The sequence below is a fragment of the Pelobates fuscus genome, chromosome 2 (assembly GCF_036172605.1).
Source record: "Pelobates fuscus isolate aPelFus1 chromosome 2, aPelFus1.pri, whole genome shotgun sequence".
Lineage (NCBI taxonomy): Eukaryota > Metazoa > Chordata > Amphibia > Anura > Pelobatidae > Pelobates > Pelobates fuscus.
In genome coordinates this window covers 110,352,778-110,368,134 of record NC_086318.1, presented here as the reverse complement: position 1 = coordinate 110,368,134, position 15,357 = coordinate 110,352,778, and the positions used below count along the sequence as shown (strand labels likewise).

At 38.8% G+C, this 15,357-nt stretch overlaps 1 protein-coding gene across 3 annotated transcripts in view; it reads left to right on the top strand.

Annotated features, from left to right (window-relative positions):
* PLCH1 (phospholipase C eta 1) overlaps nucleotides 1-15,357 on the top strand; it is a 124,454-nt gene that overhangs the window by 31,700 nt on the left and 77,397 nt on the right. For all 3 annotated transcript variants that reach the window (XM_063442572.1, XM_063442570.1, XM_063442571.1), the window contains one exon: nucleotides 8,233-8,326. In XM_063442572.1, coding sequence (XP_063298642.1) covers nucleotides 8,233-8,326 — 94 coding nt within the window. The remainder of the gene's footprint in view (nucleotides 1-8,232; nucleotides 8,327-15,357) is intronic.

Genomic DNA, 15,357 nt, shown 5'->3' with positions numbered 1-15,357 from the left:
TGTGCGTAATTACAATTTTGTTTCTTTCTCCTCTGCAATTTCTAACCTGCGTGATTCCATAGATTTGTGAAAGAGATCCAAAGTCTACCCTGTCCAGCTTCTTTTTCCAATGTTTGATCTTTATTGTTGTTTTTTGTTTATATTGAAAATAACCGTAGTGGGATACAAAAGGAAAACAGGGAGGGGGGAAGTATACACATTCTCGTAACATAACATAGTACCATGCACCTTCATCACATATAGATCATTCATACAGCAAGTTATGCAGCGTACAATGTTAGCCAATATAACCTTGTCATATTGTCATATTATCATTGTGTTTAGTAGCATTGTATTGTCTGTTAAATTGAACTATCATTACTAAGACTTTAGTCTTGTGTTGATGTTGGGCAGGTACTGGGCCATGTCCATGAGGGCTGTAACAATTTTATGTGATGAGGGAGGGGCCGGGGGTTGTTAAACTGGGGAACTAGAAAAAGCATAAATGTATAGTCTTGTTGCCCGTGATACTCGCTGAGCGGAAAGGGAGAAGTGTTGTGTGCGTACTTGTACTGCTCGTCCTTAGCGGTTTTCAGGTTACCCACATGTAATCTCGTGCGAGGTACCATGTCTGACTCTAAAGTGTGCACTTAAGATGTTTTCACTGCTATGCTAAGGGTTTGCCAACTTACCCATTTCTTGGTGTAAATGTCTACTTGTCCTTTCATTCTATATGCCATCTGTTCATAGTCCGCTATGGTTTCGACTCTGTTCCAAACCAGTAAGGGAGAAGGGATATGTTTGCTTTTCCAATGGCTAGCTATGCTGGTTTTTGCTGCTGTTAAGATGTGTATAATGACATGGATATTACTGTCTGATAGCAGCTCAGGTGATAGGTGAAGTAGATAACACTCTGGTGTGAATGGTATCTTGTGATTCGTTATTATTCGTATGGATTTTGTCATTGTCTGCCAGAAGCCTTTCAGCAGTGGGCAATCCCAGAATATGTGTCGCATATTTCCTCTTTGGAGCTCGCATGCCCAACACATTTGTGAGACCCCCGGGTACATGGTTGCTAACCTGGTCGGCACTAAGTACCATCTCATGAACATCTTACGCTTTCCTTGTCGTTTGCATAGCTTGTAACCAAATTGGAATGGGAATATTAATGTTAAGGTCTGATTCCCATAGCTCTATATATGTGTTTGTGTAGAGGGTCAGTGTCATTAAGGGCTGTATAGCCCTGTCCGGCCTGTCCGGCTAATGTGCAAGCAGTATTTGCTTGGCAGCAGGTTTGGAGACAACTCTCACTGATCCTGATCCCCATGTTAGGGCCCAGAACATCCTAATTACTTTACTATTGGGATGTGATATTACAACAGGTCATTACTTTGATTTGTACAGCTGCATGAAACCAGAGGAAAGAATGAAGCGAGTCTGCCCTAACCACCAATATTGATTTAACCCTTAATTACCTTGTGCCTTGAGCACAGGCAGAGAAAAACAGTGAGGGTTTGAGGAGGCATATATATATATAATGACTGAGGACACAGAATGGGGGAACGAGCAGAAGACAGAAGTTGGGAGACTGGATGAGGGCATAGTCCAGAATTTTAAGAAAAACTGTAAGAGAAGGTTTAGAGAGATAAGTAAAAAGTCCTAGGAACCGAGGTGGGTGACGTGAGTAGAGAAACAATGAAAAAAGGATATGGGGATCAAGGAGAGTAGAGACTTGCAAACAGAAAAGCTATGAATAAGAGAAGTGGGGCATGACAGAGGGCTACTAAAGTAGCTAAAATGTCTGTTACTGACCTGTTATTATCAGAGCATTGCACTGCTTCTGTGCTCCTGTTTGCCATATGATGCAGCACACTTAATCACTAGTTAAGTGACCCCATGCATGATATCATGTGGCTATGTCTTTATCATGGTGAGATTCTAGATTGTCCGCTTGCTCTAATAGTTAAAATGAACATTATAATGTTTTATTGATATACATTGAAATCTAGTTGCCATGGAATTTTGGAATTTACCTCCTTTTGCATTAAAACCAGCTACAGGGACAAATTGCAATTCCCACAGAATACCACAAAAAATGTTTTGCTCTAAGAATAAATTCACACACATTAGAAAATAACCCAGTTTTTCAATCCTTTAAGAACCAGAAAGCTATACAGCGCTGCTTTAGAATGTGTTTGAGCATTAAAGGGGTGACCTGCATATTGCATAAAATTTTCCTCTGGCACTCTCTGGCTTAAACATTAAAAGAGATGAAGCAAAACTGTGATGTGTGACTACTTTTTAAGTTATAGTGGTGATAAAAATAAAAATAAAAAAAATAAAAAAAAAAAAAAAAAAAAAAAATAAAAAAAAAAAAAAACCCTTGCCTGCTAACACCCTGTGCAATGTGCAAGCTTATTAGCCAGATAATGATAGACAAGTAGGGCAAAGTCACCGCTTTATGGTAACATCATTAGCCAGTTTATCATTAAGTTGAAACCAAAATGTGCCCACTGAAAGCTTGCTTTAATTTTTTTACTTTTTTTTTTTTTTAACAAAATAAAAATTTCTCACAATCTGGCTACACTATCACACTATCCATATGTTCAATGTTTGAGGCTAAATTGTTATGAATTATTAAAGGTTTGTAAGAATATAGGTTTACAATTAATCAATGGAACAAGCATTTTGCATTCAAGACGTTATGTATTGTCTGTACCATAGTCAGATATTGCTGTGTGGAGTGATTTAATGTATCTCTAGAATGCTTTGTTACCTGTTTTTGGTTTCTAGGTAGTGGTTTTATCTGCATAGTGGAATAGTAAGTGTTTTTGAAAATGTACTCTGTTTGTTGCTCCAGTGTTGGCAGTATTGAGAGATGTGATCTAATTAGTGAAGACATATCCACCATTCTTTCTAGGGGACCATGCACTTATACTTATTGATGGGGGACATGTACATAGTGCTGCCCTGTGGTATCTAGACGTCGAACGTTGCAAGTAGTAAATGAAGGTAGAAATAAATATGAAATGCAACAGCATATGAATACTACTTACTAAAGGGTAACATTTTCAAGTGCTGCCAATCAACATGACTACATGTGTGTCAAGTAAAGCATGGGGATATAGCAACCTCAGTTTAAGTTGAGATTTTTACATTTTGAAGTTATACATTTCTAACATCAGTAATTGATCGGTATATTTTTCTAGTCCTTTTGTAAATTAGCTGTGTGATTATGTGACTGTGCAACACCCCAAGCACCATAGCTACTATAGCCTGTGTTAGGGGTTATGGTGACAGGAGTGCCCTACTGCCTTCCCATGGTAATATCACAAACTTCGTTAGCATGGGTCCCTAGATGCCTGTACTGCAAACACTGCATCTGGTTCACAGAAGGACAATTTGAATGTCACTTAAGAACAAAATGACTGATGAAGGACTGGAATCATGGCATGATAACACTCAGCTGGCACTCTCAGCCAGTAATCGCAGTCCTGCTATGCCAGGCGGTGCCCAGATGATAGATCCCAAGATGTTTTAAAACTAAAGCTTCCATGATGCTTTGTGATGCATCATGGGAGTTATAGTTCAACAGCATCTGAGGATCTACCTTTTGGGCAGCCCTCCGCTATACTCTTATGTGCCATCTAGCTTCTTCTGCTGGAGAAGAACGGATGCAGCGTGGGCAACCTGCAGATTCTAGGTAAGCTGTGAAACTGTACTAAAACAGTTTGACATTTTACCATTGCATGGCACCAAGGAACTCCTGGCACCATAACTACAGCAGATTGTAGTGGTTATGGTGCTTGCAGTTTTCCTTGAAAGGATTTCCTGGATGATTTGGGACTGTATAAATGTTACAATAATAATTGATTTTAGCCCAGGAAAGTTCTTCTGGAGGTACAATGGGAACCATGTATGACCTTGGTATGTTATTGGAAAACCAGTAATGAGAACAATGAAAATGAAACATTACAGTACTGTTAATTAAGGGGACGCTGGAGCAGTAAGGGAAGCTGGTGTAAATAAATTAAATCATGAACATTTCAAAGCCTATAAATGGTGTCCTGAAGCCCGTACAGACTTTTGCATTCAAAATAGATCTCTCAAAATTCTATTTTGACAACTCTCTCAGCAGGTATTTTCCCGTATCTGTAAAAAAACAACTCCCTGAGTGTACCTTGTTTATGCAATGTTAATCCAGATAGATAAATAGATAGATATAACTCCCTCTGCTGTATATACCAATATCCCAGAACTGAACGCTTCCATCTTGACTCCCTGTCAGTCTTTGTCATAAGCTCTGCACGCTTAGAGAGAGGCAACAGAAGAAAAAGAAACAATGTCTCATACTCTGACCTCCAATGAAATATGTGTCCTGGATGAGCCTGGACCATGACAGGCTCATAGTTGTACCCTTGGGCATTAAGAATTAACAAACCCCCATAGATACCCAATAATGTACGGACACCAATATGTTGGGTAAAATTCTGTCCACAGCTTTTACTATAATATAATGTCAATTTTTATTTAAAGGTCATTGTCAAACAAACCCTATAACACAGTATATAAATGACCCCAATATTAACAACATAACACCATAACAATATAACAAATAAATAACATCATGAAACATAATAAAGTGCAAACAACTTGCCAGAATAATCCAATGTATGGGTATACCGAGATACCACCAGGTTCTAAACCACAGGCCAGCTCGAAACCTACCATACCAACTTGTCCAAATGAACCAATGTAGGGGTATACCGAGATACCACTACACCCCCAGGTTCTGAGCCACAGACCATCCCGAAACCTACCATACCAAACTGCTCGGATGAGCAAATGCAGGGTATACCCAGACACCTCTACACCCCCAGGTTCTGAGCCACAGGCCTGCTGCAAAAGGATTCCTGTTCCAGCTCCTTGCCATGATGATCACTGGATCTCCCTGTCACTATTATCCTGTAGTCCTGAACAGCACCCCTGATTTCCTGGGGCCTTGCTGTGATTCTTTTGCTGCCAAGACCCATTAGGCCTGCTCAGATTTTCTGCCTAGACCCATTAGGCCTGCTCAGACCTGCTGTCAGTGATTCCAGCTGCTCCTGAACCCAGTCAGCTCCCTTCTCCTGGGTTGCTCTTTTGATTCCCTCCAGTATGGCTGTAAACACAGACCTTTTGATGAATCTGCATGAGAAGAATAATTCTCCCAGGCCTGAAGCCACACCAGCAGTGCTGACAACAAGGTCTGCGAGAAAGCATTAGAATGGTAAAAGTTATAAGATGGCTGCCCTATATGTATCAGCCTGCACCTCCCAGATTACTAGCCAATCCAAACACCATAATTCTGAATGCCTGCCTCCTAGCTCTGTCAAGGCCCTATTCCACTAAGCTGTGCTGCTCCATGGGCTACACATTGGATTGTAATGTCAATTACTACTGAGGTGAATAATGCAGTGGAGGTTAGTGAAAAATCTCCACTGCGCTTCCATATTAGGATGACCCATCGTCCCATGATGCCTGCACACTCTGATATCTAACAGAGAAATACCATGCAGTCTCAACATTCTTTCCAACAGTGTCTCTTTAACCCCTTAAGACCGCAGGACGTACTATGCCGTCCTTATTTTGGCGGCTCTAAAAGCCGCAGGGCGGCATAGTACGTCCTGCGATCTTATGTACTTACCCGGTCGCCGGCGATCCCACGCCGGCGATCGCGGTATGGGGGACTTACCTGGGAGCCCAGGGAGTCCCCCTGCGTCCTCTTCAGCCGCCCAGGGCCATGTGATCGCGAGGTCCTTGCGAGGACCCCGCGATCACATGGACGGCATAGCCGTCCAAGGCATTGCCAGCAGGGGGAGTGCCTGTAATGACAGGTACTCCCCCTGCTGTCTGAAAAAAAAATAAAAAATGTTAAAACAGTGTAAAAATAAATTATATATACTTAGATCATATATATATTTATTATATATATGATCTAAGTATATATATACACACACATATACACACATACACATAAATATGCATACACTGTCTACGTGTATTTTAATATTAATATATACATAATTATATATATATATTAATATCAAAATACACGTACAATGATATTGATTAAATATATATATAATTTGCATTATATATATATTTATATATAATAAAAAATAAATAAATATATAAATACGTTAAAAAAATAAATAAAAAAATAATTTAAAAATAATTTTAAAAAAATAGATAAAAAATATATAAACATGCGTAATTTCGTTCTAACTGTATTTTAAAATTAATATATATATATTGATATCAAAATACATGTAGAACGAAATAATATATATATCTATATACATAAGTATATACGTATATATCACTATGTATATACCTATATATAAATAAAAATAATTAAAAAAAATTATATACATATATATACACACATATATATATACACACATATATATATAATAATTCTACGCATATATTTATGTAATAATTTTACATAATTAGGTCATTTTATTAATTACAATTTGCAGGACCTGCCTGCCAACCCAGGCCAAAAGTTCAGGGAATTACATTGTCTAGCACTATATTTAACTCTGTAACTTTCCAAGACACCATGAAACCTGTACATGGGGGGTACTGTTTTACTCGGAAGACTTCGCTGAACACAAACATTAGTGTTTCAAAACAGTAAAATATATTACAACGACGATATCGTCAGTGACAGTGACATTTTTTGAATTTTTCACACACAAATGGCACTTACACTGACGATATAATTGTTGTGATACGTTTTACTGTTTTGAAACACTAATATTTGTGTTCAGCGAAGTCTCCTGAGTATAACAGTACCCCTCATGTACAGGTTTTATGGTGTTTTCAAAAGTTACAGAGTCAAATATAAGGTTTGCGTTTCAGTTTTTTCACATTAAAATTCGCCAGGTTGCCTTTGAGACCGTATGGTAGCCCAGGAATGAAAATTATCCCCATGATGGCATACCATTTGCAATAGTAGACAACCCAGGGTATTGAAAATAGGGTATGTTCAGTTTTTTTAGTAGCCACTTAGTCACAAACACTGGCCAAAATTTGCGTTCAAATTAGTTTTTTGCATTTTCAAATATTAACACTAACTTTGGCCAGTGTTTGTGACCAAGTGGCTACTAAAAAAGACTGGACATACTCAATTTGCAATACCTTAGGTTGTCTACTTTTGCAAATGGTATGCCATCATGGGGGTAATTCTTATTTCTGGGCTACCATATGGTCTCAAAGGCAACGTAACCAATCTGGCGAATTTCAATGTAAAAAAACTGAAATATGTAACACGCTATATTTGACCCTGTAACTTCCCAAAACACCATAAAACCTGTACATAGGGGGTACTGTTTTACACGCGAGACATCGCTGAATACAAATATGTGTATTGTATTGCAGTAAAAGCAAACAGTATTATGACATTCACAGTTAGAATGTCACGTAGAACTAAAAAAATTTAAAAAATTCTTATTTTCTCCCATTTTTAAAATAGTTTTTTCATATTAAATTATGTTCCATACCAAAATATTTGATGTTAAACGAAAGCCCCGTTTCCCCTGAATAAAATGATATATAATAATGGGGGGTGCATTTAATATGAAAGAGGTGAATTATGGTTGGACAGACATGTAGCGCAAATGCCAGGTTTTGTTTACGTTTTTTTGGATCACAACTTGTACATTTGGCTGCGGTCTTAAGGGGTTAATATACATTTGGAAGATGTGTTGGTTGTCCTTTTTGGAGTGGAGTGTAGATTAGTATTACCTCAGAACAGGAGAATAATTTCACAAAATATTTTGGACGCTTTTATAGTTCTGAATGTTAGTACAGCACATTTTTTTTTTTCATCTTTTGACCTTATATTTTTGTGTGCAAATGTGTAGCAATCTATGGCTGATTTATCTGGCAAATAGATGTCTTAGCTGGTAACACAGTGGTGAATTTTCTATTTCTTTCCAACGTGTCCCCAAGTACTCATGCTGGTACTTGGTTTATGCTCTATTGACTGTGTACTTTGTCGACGAAAAGTTACATTTTATGAAGAGATAGAAAAAATTCAATACTTGTAACTGTTTTGCTGACAGATTTTTATAGTTCACTGCACGTAGAGCCATATCAAAGGGAGTTCTGTCATAGCCATGAGCCTAGACTTTCAATTTCATTAACACTCCCTGCACTGCAGCAAGGAGAACTTACACCAACGCTGTCATTTTCTGTACACAGATGACTAACGTGACAACAGAGCAGTGCCTTGACATTATTCAGAAGTTTGAAGTTTCAGGGGAAAACAAGGAGCAAAATGTGCTGGGAATTGAAGGTAAGGGACCTTTGAAAGTACCTTTCATTTTCCCTGTGGTTTGTCTTTTTTTTTTTTTGCATGTTTCTTTTTTTTTTTCTTTTTTTCATTCATGTTTCACCGCAAGAAATGTATACTTACTTGTAAAATCATTATATTATTATTATAGTATTAGAATTCTATTATCATTATTGATATTGTTATTATTATATTATATGACAATATGTTGTTGCCCAGTGGGTGGATTCTCCCATTGAATTATATTTTTTCCTCAAATTGTACTTTGAAGAAAAAGAACCTGTACTTCCTTTCTTTAGTGAGATTAGGAAACTTTTAATTAGAAAAATAAGCAAATGCATCTAAAATGCTGACTTGTGGTTTAACAGACAACATATTTAATTGATATGTATCTGCATATGTGATGCTTATAAGGCATATATAAACCACGCAATTTCTATTAAGTGCACAGATGCAATAAAAAACCTAGTAACCTTTTGGGATTACCTGAATTCTACGTTAACTTGTTTTTTTAAAAGTCTATACATGGGCTAGATTTAGTCTTGCACTAATTAATCTAAATTAACTTCCAACCACATTCCTTCATTTCTACTGAAGCTTAGGACTTCACACCTCTCAGATATTAATTTACCTGCCAGAGCTGCACTTAGATCAGCGCATTCAGAAGGATTGTGAAAACCTTCCTCTATTACTGTATTTTACAGCTTTTTTTTTTTTTTAAATTCTTTATTTTAGTGTGCAACACAGAAATAACATACAGGCTGGTAGCGCCACAACAGCATCTACTAGCGTAATGCGTTCAAAAATTCGTAAACAGCGTCCTGGCATGAGAGACAGTTGCACTTTTTTCTTTTTTAAGTGAAAGAAACAGGCTTCATTATAGATAATAGTATAACACTTGAATAATAGTAATGCAGGCTCTGGTAACGGACGTAAAGTGAAATAAAAAAGAGTAATTGATGCTTAACAGTTAGCTGCGTATATCAAGCTGTATCTCGATGACATAGTGCGTTCTATATCTGCCTTAGGCAGTTGGTCGAGTATCCTTATGCTGCTCTAGTCTATCGTGTATGTAGTGTGGGTACAGATCGCTAGTCAGTTAAATATGCTAGCGTGATTAGTTTAGGTGGTCGCTTAAGTTAAACAGTGTGTCTAAACTGCTATCCAAGACATGCTATGGTCATGTGTGCGGGTCACTCTTTACTGTCTTCTGACGTTGTCAGTTGGTATCGACTGCAAAAGTAGCCACCGTGGTTTGGATCTGCAAATGCTATTTGAACGCTATGCATAGTTATAGACAATTGTAGGCAAGTAAAAATAACATAAAATAACAGAAGATTAATTATATAGGTAATTTAAAACATTGCTTCTCTGTCGTATAGTGCCAACACTGCTAGGACAATTAGATTTTACAGCTTTTTAAATCTGCTATAGTACTAGAATGGTGTATTTGCTTAAAAAGTATAAAACCTGTTACAAACATTTTAAATATTTTGTGAAACTTAAAGGGACACTATATTGACCAAAACAACGTCCGCTTAATGAAGCCGTTTTGGTGTAGAATTGTGGCAGAAAATTGAGCAGTGAGACTTCAAGGGCGTGATCTATACACCCAAACTGCTTCATTAAGCTATAGTTGTTTTGGTGACTCTAGTATCACTTTCAATTTATGTAATTTGTATTTTTAAGTTACGCTGAACATCAATTTATTTATGCATGTGGTTGTCCTATGTTTGTTTACTAGTTATTCCTCTCGCTTTTTAAATAATTGTCATGTATGGTAAATGGTTAATTATTCATAAAAATATAATCTAATATTCTACTCCGTAAGAATGATTGACAAATAGTCTGCTAAAACTAATAAAACAAAGCTAATTACTGTTTTATTCTCAATAGTTAAAAAGGGTGCTGCACCAGTGATATTGACTTCAGATATGAGACAGAATCAGCTGTTAGATCATCTACTGCTAACTACTTAAACTCTCTAATTATAAAAATGTGCTTGATTTTACATGTACCTATATGTTTCAAATGTCTTTCCAGCGTTGGAGGAATGCCTTTGGGGTACCTCGCAACAACCTGTTATCAGCTTATGCACTACAAAAAAAAAGAATAAAAAAAAAAAAAGGGTGCTGCACTACCCAAATACAAAAAAAAAATGTTTAATTGATGGTATATCTCAAAACAGGTTTCAAATGCTGCAGATCCTTTATCTGAAGCATTTTAAAGCCCTCCTCTTGCCTAACCTGACCCAGATTTTCTGTTGCTGTCCAATAACAGACAACCCATGGCAGCTCAATTAGAAGTCTTTGTAAAGCAGATGCTCTGAACAAATGTTTTACAGTTTGGCTCCACTGAGTTAAGAAACCAAGAAGTAACAGGACTGGTTGTCTGAAGGACAGGCAGGGAGTGTAATAAGGTTATTTATTTTTATTTTTATAAAAGTGCCAATTTCTATTGATATCTGCGCTTTTTGTGAAATAAAAAAAGAACACTCTTCACTTATAAAGCATTTCAGCAAGGGGTCACGAGTGTCCTTTTAATTCATTGTTTAAACATTCCCAGTTTAAACTGGAGAACGTCTGTCAACCCATGCATTAATTAATTGGTGAACTCAGTTAAACATTTCCTGCAGCAGTCCAGTTCGTCATTGTTGCATTACCCAACGTCTGTTAAGTTTTAGGTGACAGACTGTACCCAATATGAAAATCATTTCACTTGATTATTTTAATGTGAAGTTATTAACAGTACACTTATATTCTCCTGTACAATTATTCTGTATTATATATGACTATTTATTTTATTTCTTGTACTGTTCCCAAGGGAAATATTGCATAGAACCTTTTAGCTGGAAGTCGGTCATCAAATTAAATGCAAGACATCTAGACACTGGCCATTATAGTATCTGTGGATTGTAACTCCATTACAAATGCTAAATAAATAAATGCCATGCTCATCATTTGGTGGCAGGTGGTGTATGATTTTAATCGGTGTACCCAAATGCCTCTGGCATAAATTCAAAGGCTAATATGGTAAGAAAAGCACATTCACAATGGGCTCCTTGTACTTATAAAAGTTTTCTCAATCAAATCAGTGTAGTTTAGTTTACTATATCCCGTCTTTTTTGAAATTCTTTATTTTTGTAGTGCACTTAAATAAGACAGGTAAGCTTGAGGTGCCCCAAAAGCAATCCTCAGGAAATTCCCACGCTTAACATGCGGGGTATACGATTAGCTTGCACAATTTTTATATTTTATCAGGCTGAGTTTAACGTTAAAGCATCAGTTGTAATGTGAGTATATCATGCAAACAGGTTTGGTTCATGCGTGAATTAGATTAGAGACAATATAGGTAGTACAGGCAATGTAGTACAACGCTAGTGGCAACATTCAGCTAATACAGGTGTACCTGTTGATGGTAGTACTTGCGCTTTTTTATGTTATAGGTTAATACACACAGATTGATACAGTGGCGAACAGGCTAGGTATATACATCTAACTGTAAATCTTTTGTTATGGCTAAACCTAAAAACTATACATGTGTGCCATGGTATTCCACATATTAGTGGCCAAATATGCCTAGCTAGACAAGCTATATTTAACAGTAGCAGAGATTAAGGATTAAATGCAGTCTAGGCAACAGTAGTATGTCAAATTAAGCAGTATGTAATTCAAAAAAGAAACATGAGGAAAAAAGGCAATCATATAAGGAAAGTATGAGAGAGTGCCACCGGTGGTAAGGTACTGGGGAGCTTATATGGCTCTAGTCCATGTGGCTGACCGGTTGTGGAGACAGTTCAGCCTATGCCCGACGTGTAGTGTCCGGATAGCCAGGGAGAGTGGCTTTGTGCTGGGGAGGTGCTGGTCCGCTGTGGCATCTTCGGTCCCTGCTGCGGTATGAGGTGGTTGCCAGTTAGTTGCATGGTTGGTGACTGAGCGCCTCTTCCCTGTGGGTCCGTTTTAGCGATAATGGCCGTGTGGCGGGTGGGTGATGCCGGCGGCGCTTGTTGTGCCGTTTCTGTCCCAGGTAGCCGCCTGTTGGTCATCTGGTCGGGGGTGTGCTTGGGGCTTTCGGGTGGTACGGCTTGCACCCTACCGCAGGCGTGTGAGGAAGTTGGGGTGCCCAAGTTGGGGTGGGTTGTCTCAGTCCTAGTCGCTTGTCCGTGCTTGTGTGGGCGAACGCCCGCTTGGAGTACCTGCAGTGGAGCGCCATAATAGCGTCGGCGGGTCAGCGGTCGAATCCACAGGGCTACCGCCCGTGCCGCTTGAAGGCTGGGCATGCCCCTGCTGCGCTGTAGTTTGAAGAAGGCCAAGCAGAGTCTGTCGAGGGCCTCTATAGAGGAGGGCTGCACATCCTCGCTCGTGGTTCCCCTCTGTGATTCATGGCGGGCGGCCATTTTGGACACGCTCCGTCTGACTTCTCCTTGCTGCTCCCAGTTGTGAGTGCTCGAGGCTTGCTCTTTGCTGTTCTTACCCCTTGCGCTTAATTTAGGCTTCGGGTACACGCTGGTGTGGACCAGGATGACCCCCTCTGGTCCTGGGGGGGGGAGTTGAGAGGCCCGATGCTGCGGGTGCCACTTGTTTTGGCGGGTCGGTAGAGCGGCCGTCTCTCCCGTCCACCATGCTTTGTAGGCCCCAAGTTCCCGGCCCCGAATCTTAGCTTATTTACCGGTTCGGAAGGTGTCAGTCAGTGCCCCAGCTTGCATAGTGCCGGTTTCTGTGTTGGAGGATCAGATTCGGGTAAGGTTTCTGTAGTTTGTTGCCGAAAATCGGGCTCAGGCTCGGGAGCTCGCAGAAAGCGTGTCTGCTCAGCTCCCCGGTCAGGCCCCGCCCCATATCCCGTCTTTTTGATACCGAGATAAATCTAAATGAAAAATTGTAAATAAGCATACTCTCCAACTACTGAGAATCACGGTGAATCAGTATGATTTTCTTTGTTTTAATCTTTGTTTACATTACTACATTGGATTTCATGTCATATCATCCGCTAAGATGAGCATCATCTTCCATTAATTTGGCAATTCTCTACATTCTGTAGAACCCGTCAATCATTCTTCTTGAATGTTTTAAATTAAGTATACACAATATGTCACATGGAATACATGTCATTCTGACCTACTTATCTAATGTGTCTAATGTTCTGTACTTCCTCCAGTAATAATATGATAGATCTAGATTCTGACTGGTTATATCTAGCTGTATGGTAGAAAATTATTCAATATTATTATACCAATAAATTACAGCCTTAGGTGTGTAGTATTTTGGTATATATATTTTAATTTACTGCACAAATATATAATACCAAAAAAGGGCTTCAGAAGATATTGTACTCCTTAAAATTGTTTTTTTTATTCAAATATTTTGTCTGGGAGGAATGTATATGTAGTAAATATATTTATTGTAATTACTGAATGCATCATCATCATCATCATCTCTCAGAGCTCAAAAAACATTGCATATTAAACAGCCCTTCACATAAAGCAAGAATTGAGTCCTCTTCCTTTTTGCATTGCAACGTAGTAGCAGCTAAACTTTCACTGCTAACAACAACTTATATAGAGTACTTTACTCCTTGAAAGGCTCAATGGGATTTCAGCATATTACATAGGGGCCTCATAAAATCTAGAAATGTTGGCTTTGTTTGAAAAGTCAATGGAAGTTACATAGTTACATAGTTACATAGCTGAAAAGAGACTTGCATCCATCAAGTTCAGCCTTCCTCACATTTGTTTTTTGCTGTTGTTCCAGAAGAAGGCAAAAAAACAGTTTGAAGCACAATTTTGCAACAAGCTAGGAAAAAAAAATCCTTCTTGACCCCAGAATGGCAGTCAGATTTATCCTTGGATCAAGCAGTTATTACCCTACATTGAAAGATTATATCCTTGAATATTCTGTTTTTGCAAGTATGCATCTAGTAGCTGTTTGAACATCTGTATGGACTCTGATAAAAACCACTTCTTCAGGCAGACGATTACACATCCTGATTGTTCTTACAGTAAAAAAATCTTTCCTTTGGCTTAGACGAAATCTTGTTTCTTCCAGTCTAAACGCATGGCCTCGTGTCCTATGTAGAGTCCGGTTTGTGAATAGATTTCCACACAATGGTTTGTATTGGCCCCGAATATATTTGTATAATGTTATCATATCCCCTCTTAGGCAACGTTTTTCTAAACTAAATAGGTTTAAATTTGTTAACCTTTCTTCATAGCTCATATGTTCCATTCCTTTTATTCATTTTGTAGCCTGCCTCTGCACTTTTTCTAGTGCCATAATATCCTTCTTTAGAACAGGTGCCCAAAATTGCACAGCATATTCAATGTGTGGTCTTGCCAGTGATTTATAAAGAGGCAAAATGATATTCTGGTCCCGAGAATGAATGCCCTTTTTCATGCATGACAATACCTTACTGGCCTTGGCCACTGCTGATTGACATTGCACATTGTTGCATAGTTTGTTGTCTATAACAATTCCCAAGTCCTTTTCGTGTGTTGTTATCCCTAATTCGCTTCCATTAACCCCTTCACGACGGGTGACGGACGAGGTCCGTCACCCTGGGGATGCCCTTAACGACGGGTGACGGACCTCGTCCGTCACGCGGTAAAATTAACCCCAGATCGCCGCAATCGCGGCGATCGTAGGGTTAATGGTGCTCCGGTCTGCCTCTGCATTAGAGGCAGACCGGGAGCACCGGATCGGGCTGTCCCAGCTCATGTGCCCGCTCTGACAGCATGTCAGAGCGGGCACATGTGCTCTGTATACTCACCTCCGCCTCCCTGCACTTCCGGGTTCAGTGTGAAGTGCAGGGAGACAGATCTTCAGTGATCCTGCCCCCTGGTGTTAAAAAAAAAAAAAGTTAAATTAAAATCCCACCCCCCTTTACCCATATTAATAAAAAATTAACCCCTTCCCTGCCAATTGATCACTGACTACAGTGATCAATTGGCAGGGATTACATTTTAATATGATCTGATTTTTTTTTTTAACCCCTGAGGGTTAATTCTTTTTTTTTTTAACCCTCAGGGGTTAAATTTATTT